The 8,304-nt window shown below is 45.6% G+C and overlaps 1 protein-coding gene across 1 annotated transcript; it reads right to left on the bottom strand.

Annotated features, from left to right (window-relative positions):
* Positions 1 to 2,735: 2,735 nt before the first annotated feature.
* On the bottom strand, positions 2,736 to 8,080 carry LOC127117679 (uncharacterized). Its single transcript, XM_051047765.1, has 2 exons — positions 7,055 to 8,080; positions 2,736 to 4,641 (listed from the first exon to the last, which is right to left on the bottom strand). Exon 2 carries the CDS (start codon positions 4,593 to 4,595, stop codon positions 2,895 to 2,897), a length of 1,701 nt encoding a protein of 566 aa, XP_050903722.1. The 5' UTR covers positions 4,596 to 4,641; positions 7,055 to 8,080; the 3' UTR covers positions 2,736 to 2,894.
* Between the last annotated feature and the right edge of the window lie 224 nt (positions 8,081 to 8,304).

The raw sequence follows: 8,304 nt of genomic DNA, 5'->3' as shown, positions 1-8,304 counted from the left end.
GATACGACCGTCTCCAATTGGTTAATTGTAATCTCTTGAGGCACATAAGCTTTCTTCAATATTTTCAACAAGGCTTCCCTATGCCCCTCTGAGCTCAGTAACAGTGAAAGAATGGAGATTTTGGACGGAGTTTGCTGCAAATGATCCACCAGCTTGTACTCTGACTTCTTGATGATCCTCAGAAACTCTTCAGCTTCATCATCAAATTTATTATCCGACCCCGCAGGCGCCGGTGTCATCACAGGAGTACTACCATTATCCACCACAGCCTTTCCCTTTGCCCTGGCTAAAGCCTCGGCCTTTTCTTTTTTCTCTTTTTCTTCCTCCCCCCTCCTCAATGCGTCGGGAGCAAACAACCTACCGCTGCGAGTGAAACCGCTGGGACCGGCCTTATCCACCTTTAGCACGGTGGTTTCACTAGCAGATTGTTCTTCCAACCTCTCACCATTACAATATACCTCTCCCCCATAATGCCATGGCACGGCATCCTCTTTGTCGTATGGAATCGGCCCAGGTACCGTGATGGTAACTGGAGCCTCCTCCACCAGGTTAGACAAATCAACCGGGTCATAGAAAATGGTTATGGTGGAGACCTCTTCCTTCTTTCCTTCAGTCCTCTCGACCACAATCTCACCACCGTCCATCAGACCCTGGACATGCTTCCTCAGAAGCTCACAACCATTCGTAGAAATAGTGCACTCAGCACACTCAAACCCACAGCCCGGGTAAACCCCATTCATCAGCAGTTGTCTTTTCAACTCAACCAAAGGCGTCTTCAACTGATCGACCTCAGACAGCCCCACTCTATCTTCCACAGAAATAGCGTTTACTCCCCTCTGACCATGCGCAGGCATGGGATTTGCATTTACGTTGGGAGAAGGCGCAAAGTTGATTGCTTTGGAATCCACTAGGTCCTGGACTACGTGCTTAAAAGCTTTGCAGTCCTCAACATTATGCCCGGGCGCACCCGAGTGGAATTCGCACTTAGCATTTTCATTGTAACTGGGCGGCCTCTGATCAGGTCTCAGAGGCGCCAGCGTCCTCAGTTGCACCAGCCCGAGATCCAGAAGCTTCTTCAACAGAAACGAATAAGTCACCGGAGGCCTGTCGAATTGTCTATCATTTGCTCTGCCCCTGACCTGGTATCCAGCCCTCTGGGGCCTCTGTTGGAACGGTTGTCTTTGTTGCTGCTGTTGTTGTTGCGGTTGTGCTGACTGAGACTCAGCAGGAATTGTTACTGCAGCATTGTGCTGGAAGTAACGGTCCCTACTGGGTCCGCGCTGTGTATAAACTGCACTGGTGTCTCCTTCCTTCTTTCTCTGACCGTTATTACCGAACGGTTTCTTCGTTCCTGAAGAAGACGCAGATGCACCACCCTGGATTTTACCCAGCTTCAACCAACTTTCGATTCTTTCTCCTGCCACCACAATGTCAGAGAAATTGGTGACAGGACAACCCACCATTCTTTCTGCAAACGGCCCCTGCAGGGTCCCCATGAACAAATCGGACATCTCTCTGTCCACCAGAGGAGGTTGCACCCTTGCAGCCAGTTCTCTCCACCTCTGCGCATACTCCTTGAATCCTTCGTTATGCTTTTGAGACATACCCTGCAGCTGGGTACGACTCGGAGCCATATCAGCATTAAATTGGTATTGCTTAAAGAAAGCATCTCCCAAATCTTGCCAGCTTTTGATATCGGACGATCTCAACTTGGTGTACCATTCCAAGGAGCCTCCAGACAGGCTGTCCTGGAAAAAGTACATCCACAATTTTTGATCCGCGGTGTATGCCGAGATTTTGCGGACAAATGCCTGGAGATGAGTTTCCGGGCAAGAACTGCCATTGTATTTGTCGAACGCAGGCGCCTTGAACTTCTGAGGAATGACAATCCCCTCCACCAATCCCATGTTGGACATGTTAACCACCCCTGGCGTGGCATAACTTTCAAGCACTTTTATCTTCTCAGCCAGCAGCTGGATTTCCTTGTTCTGTGGAGGAACGTTGTAAGGCACAAACGGCTCATTCTGTATCGAGAATTGATCCGCCTCTCTATCCTCTTCCTGATCATCATCAAAGCCATAAAACGGAGGCACAAAGTTGTCTTTCATATTCTGACTAGGCCCAGGTTGACCAGCAGCACCAGCATTATTCACCAGACCAACTGTTGTCCTCTTTCCACCATCACGAGATCCCTGCCCCTGGTTGGAGACTCCATCCAGGTTGACCCCACTGCTCACAGCAGAAACCCGCTCGAGTTTCTCAACCTTATCTGCGAGAGCCTTCTGACCAATGGCAAAACCTTGCATTATATTGATCAGTTCGTTCATTTTCTCCTTCAGTTCCAGCATATCAGCACTGGGAAGCTCCATGAGTCTGGGAGTGTTTCTTCTTGTGTAATATCGGTGAGGGCGAGTTGAGTGCAGGGGTACTATTCTTCGAGCGCGAGCAATGGTTCCTGTTTACAAACAAGCACGTTAGTAATAGTCACCTGCAAAATAAAACACAAGTTATCATGATTAATGCATGTATGCAGTGTCTATCCATATGAAGGACACTTTGTCTCTCGACCCTGGCATCATCGAGACAAATAATAAGCCGGCATTAACATTCTGATTAGCAGTGTTTGATTTTGTTGTGCAGATCGGAGATATGTGATTTAGCAAGAATACCCCCAACCATGTGTGTGCTTGTGTAAGTGCATACGGTAAAGCAAATAAAGCTTGAAAACCAATCACTGAATGAAAAATCACCATCACATAGCAAAAGTGCACAATCAGTGCAGTAGTCATACATCAACCAGATAAGGTCAGATACAATCCTCAAGAATAGGAAAGAAATACAGACAAGTGAATTCCGTCAACAAGCCTGACGGTAATTCACAACGAAAGAAAGATCTAACTGGATGAGGGTCCCGCAGATGGCCCTATCTCGCCCTCCATCCTCGCGAACTCTGCGGCGAACCTGAGCTCTATGTTCTCCTGCTGTAGTCTTCCAACTTCCTTCTGATGAATCTTCATCTGTCTGAAGTAGTGGTCTCTCTCTGCCATGTAATGATCTCTCTCGGCCCTGATCTTTGCTTTCTCCGCCTCCCACTCTGCAGCGAGGACTCTGGCTCTCTCATCCCTCTGATCCCTGACTAGGATTTGCCTCCTCTTCTCATCTTCTATCACCTTTGATGCTCTGAACAGCTTCTCCTTAGTGATATCATGCTCCTTTGCTGAAGATGCCAAAGCCTGACTAACCTTCCCATAGTAGGCTGTATCCATCTCAAATCGCTTGGTCTCCAAAGCATGCCGCTTATCCTGATCTTCCATCTTTGCTTTGAGCTCCTGATTAGCTCTCTGAACCCGAGCGACACTCATCTCCAATTCCGTCTTCTCTGCAAGTAGCTGATCTCGTTCCCGCTTCACCTCTAAGAACTCATCCATGCTGACAGAAGAACTTGGACCCTCAATCCTAGGACACACTGAGTCACCTCCAGGGAACGGTAGAAATGTAGACTCAATCCTCTTCCGCAACCAATCCTCAAATAGTGGAAAATACCGGCAGTTGACTTTGCCATAAGGAACCTTACCCCTCCTCTGGATATCTCGCCATTCGTCCAATACCTGCCTCAACTTGGTCTGGTTACCATCAATCGGGAAATAGAAGGACTCCTGAATCTCTCGCCCGAGAGGAGGACCCTCTATAGCAAACCCCATCTGTCTCCGGAGAAGCATCGGGTTGTAATTAATGCAACCCTGAACTCCCACCAAAGGCACATTAGGTAAACTCCCACAACTACATATGAAGTCCTGACCAGCTAAACCATTATGAGTCCAAGCAATGTCATCAGCCCGCAGACCCATCAATCGGAAGGACCACTTGACACTAGGGTCAATCTGAACAAACGCACCTCGGGAAGGCAAATACCCCATGAACCATCTAAAGAGCAACTGAGAGCAGCATCTAACCAGACCACCCCGCCTCTTCTCATTCCTGTTATGCACTGAGTAGTAGACATCTCCAATCAGGGTAGGAATAGGGTTTCTCTGCATAAACAATCTGATAGCATTATGGTCCACAAAATTCTTCTGGTTAGGAAACAGAACAATCCCATAAATGCTCACAGCAATCAGAGCACAAACCGTCTTCCAGTTACCCGCAGCAGCATGTTCCTTGGCATTAGCCTCCAAGAAACTCAAATGAAATCCAGGTAACTTTCCCTTCTCCTTCCAACCTTCCTTGACCATTTCCGGACTCAAATAAAGAGCACGTGAAATCCCAAGGACATCCGGCTCCGCCCTAGTGACATGGAAAGGAATCTGATCACGGATCTGAATACCCAGGATGCTGACATAATCCTCCATCAGAGGTCCCAACAGATAGTCTGGAAAAACGAAACACCTCAACCCAGGGTCATAGAACTGAAGAAGAGTGTGGATGGCGCTCCTGTCGCAGTCAGTGAGTCTGAAAACCATCTTCAGAATACCGCCGTATGACTCTCTAAACATTCCCACATGGTCAGGAGTAATCAATGCTATCATATCCTTGAGCACACCAATCTCTGGATCAAAGAAACTGTAAGCAATGTTGTTCTTCAAACCGGTCCTCATACTGGAGCAGAAAATCTCTCAACCAGAATCTCGATCAAAAGTGTCCCTGCATATGGGTAAACATGGGTTAGATGCAAATAATGCAAAATGCAATGATGCTGATGAATGAATGCAACGCGTTGCCATCCTCCAAGCCATCTGATTATCTGTACTGAATCTGGGCTCTGAACTGATCATAACCATCTGAGTGGACAAATAATCACCAATCTGATCCACGGGTTCCGAAATAAACGGAAGACAGATGCATCATCATCATCATCAACACCAGACCATCTCTGAGCAGACACACCATCATCTGAATCGGCCCGGGGAATCCGAAATAAACGGATCCCCACTGATACATATCTCGGCCCGGGGAATCCGAAATAAACGGATCCCCACTGATAAGTCACGGACAGCACTCCGGCGTCACAGCAATAAATAACCATAAATCCGACTTATAATTATGTCTCTGAATCACAGATCAAAAGGTCACCATCTGAAGGCTATCTGAACAAACATCTGACAGAACAACCCTCCCCTCACAGGTAGGTTCTAAACAAGCCATCCTAAGGCGGATAATAGTCTCGACAATCGGGCGGAGATACTCAATGGGTTTGCCCTTTCGGGTGTGCCATTGTAGCTCCCTTAAAATCGTCTAAACCAAAGATCCGGGAATGATCGGTCACCAGAGTCAACAACTCAAATGGAGTGACTCAAACAAAGCGGAATATCCACAGAGATGAGCACTATCAAGTGAGCCTCGTCCGGCTTGTGGCACATCACGCCGCCAGGCACATGTTGACTTAACATGAAAGAGGCAACGTGAGACCACACTAGTCCTAGGTGTATACTCGGGCCTGGGTTTTAGCCCCACTCAGAACACCCACCCCAAAGTAACAGAACCACCTGCAGAGGAAGATGGCAACGTGACAGTAATGATGCATGCACATATTTAATGCAAGTATATAAACAATGGTTAGTATAATAAATGCAATAAATAAACAAAACAAGCAACCAAACCTATCCTAAAGCGCTAGGAGAGACTCGCTTAGGGACGATGGACCAGCATAGGTCAACACCGTATCCCCAGCAGAGTCGCCAGCTGTCGCATCCTGCGAAAAATCAACCGGCGAGCTAAAAATAAAAACACACAGAGCCGCCACTAAACGTCATTTATCCCAAGATAGGGAAAGGAAACGCTCAGAGAAACCTGGAAAGACATGGTCTCGCGACCAGAGAGAAAAGGTTCGGGAGTCGGTTACGCGAGGGGAAGGTATTAGCACCCCTCACGTCCTAGGTACTCCTAGGGATCCACGCTCTAGAAAGATAAGGTTGCTATAAACATACATCACACACATACACAGGGAACGCAGGTGGGGTTAAGAAGAAAGGGCTCGATAAGGCATCGCACCTTATGCCTACATATCTTGTCTGGAACAAGAATCAGAGCCACTGTAGTTCGGCTTACGCACACCAAACAACACAAAACAATCATACAAAGGGGGTGGCAAACATGGAGCCCGACAACCACTGGATGGAATTACGTCGGCATCCGAACCAAAATATGTACAAAACGGCAAACGTGGAGCCCGACTGCCAATCACTGGGCTTACGTCGGCATCCGAGCCAAAATACACAATCAGATAACAAGTAAACACACGCAAAAAAGAAAAAAGGTTTCCCGGAGTGGTCTCGCACGACCACCTGCCTACATACCTCGTCTGGCACGAGGATCAGGGCGATGTAGTTCCCCTGAAAGGGACTAAATTGCTAACCAGAAACCGAGGGGAAACACGACACTAGGGAGCTGAGACTCGAGCCTAATGTTGTCATGCAAAGTCACCCTAAGTTCAGGTTTCTACCCCTTGCATCAGTGCGATCTAATCCTAACCAGGAAAGAAGAAAGCACACAAGCATACAATCATATCATACATCAAATGAGAACAGGCATCTCAAACAAGCATGTCAATCAGATATCCATATAGCACGCACTATAGCCAAACAAGGGGGCTCAATCAATCAGGTTTGACTGCCTAAGCAATCGTCTGTACAGGCTGGGTTTGCTCTTAACCTTGCCATTACGAGGCTAAGGTGAAGCAGATGAAAGGATGAAGTGAGGATGAGACCTCACAGCTCTTATCCCTAACCAGGGAGAGCTGACAAATGAGCATGGGTCCAGAATAGGGGAACCCTTCTATACTCGATGACTCTGACTCAATGTGCACTGCACAAGATCTTGGGCTTTTGATCTCAATGCTACAACCATGTAATGGGAGCAAGGAGAAGACTCACTGAATAGTGGGGGACAGGTTGCTTGTCCCTACCTTCCACCAATTGCCTTACTTGAAGGACTTTTCCTGCTTGGGCTTGAAAAATAAACATACACAATCATTGCCTCTTAAGGAGGACTTCAGACATTTATTGCCCGGCCCGGTAACAGCCGGGTCTCCAGACTACATGAAGTCAAGAAGACCTACCTCAATGCAAGTTGCTTAAGCAACGCAAAGCAAAAGTTCGCAAGGAACTGAGCAACTAAAGGTACCTGTACAAAAGTCAAACAGAATCAGCATCTACTTTCACAAACAGACAACAATATAATGATCAATTAACCAAGTACAATTATACACATAATGAGGTGCATAGCACAAGGCTCACATGAACCAACATCCTACAAAACAAATACATTAGTCATATGTGTCAAGTAACACAATCCATAATGTGGAGCAAATCTCCTTAATCATTATCTTTAACCTGAAAAGGTACAATCACACTCAAAGGTAAGTACTATGACCACTAGGACTAGCCTAGGGTCAAAAAGATGGAAAAATCCTAAAACAGCAGCCAATTCATGATGAAAACCAAGTAATATCAAATACAAAGGGATCCCAATTGGTCCCATATTCAAACTATGTTCCTATTTTAAATTATGCAACCTAGAAGGCAAATGAAGCAATGTTGAGTCTCATACAAACAACCAGCAAGATCATATCCAACCACATGTCAAAAAGGATCCAAAAAATCCACAAAAATTCTATCCTAACCAGAAGGCATTCAACAAGCCACATATTAAATTTCAAATCATTTGGACTAGTAGATCAATGGGAATTAATTAAACATGGTACAGCATGCAAAAACTACATCAAATGAAGTCCAAATTATGCACCAACTTCAATTAGATGGTAAACAGCAATGGTTCATGGGAAATTAGTAGGACCAAAGCCAAAAGATAGCTACAGGGGTTAAGAACTATCCTATCAATTTTCATGTCCATTGGATTAATTATGAGGATATGGCAACATAAATGCTAAAGGTTATACCTATGGAACTCTAACATGCTAGGCAGCAAGAAAAAATATGAATCAAATCGAAAATGGATTGCAAAAATCCACAAAAATTATCAGTGATAGCTAACATGTTAAACAAACTTCACGCAAAAAATTAGGGCCATTGGCCAATGGGAAGCATAGAAAAATATTTGGGGAATTCAGCATGCCAAACTATGTCACATATATACATGTCCAACTTCAATAATTCATATATAATAAACCATAGGCTAAGAAATTCCCAAACCTATGTCAAAAAATCCAGAAGGATGTCTAGAACAAGTGTCTCAATTTTCAATTATTTTGGATATAGTATGTGGTCTATACAATTAAAGTGGTAATGTGTATGAAAATATGTACATGAAAAGGGCCTCTATGTCAATTCTAAAAATTCCCCAAGCACA

The sequence above is a fragment of the Lathyrus oleraceus genome, chromosome 2 (genome assembly GCF_024323335.1).
Source record: "Lathyrus oleraceus cultivar Zhongwan6 chromosome 2, CAAS_Psat_ZW6_1.0, whole genome shotgun sequence".
Classification (NCBI taxonomy): Eukaryota; Viridiplantae; Streptophyta; class Magnoliopsida; order Fabales; family Fabaceae; genus Lathyrus; species Lathyrus oleraceus.
Note: the sequence above shows the minus strand (reverse complement) of the source record. Positions and strands in the feature narration are given on the sequence as shown.

Excerpts from the sequence above, each read along its gene's own strand:
- LOC127117679 (XM_051047765.1), bottom strand. The coding sequence starts at position 4,595 with ATGAGGACCGGTTTGAAGAACAACATTGCTTACAGTTTCTTTGATCCA.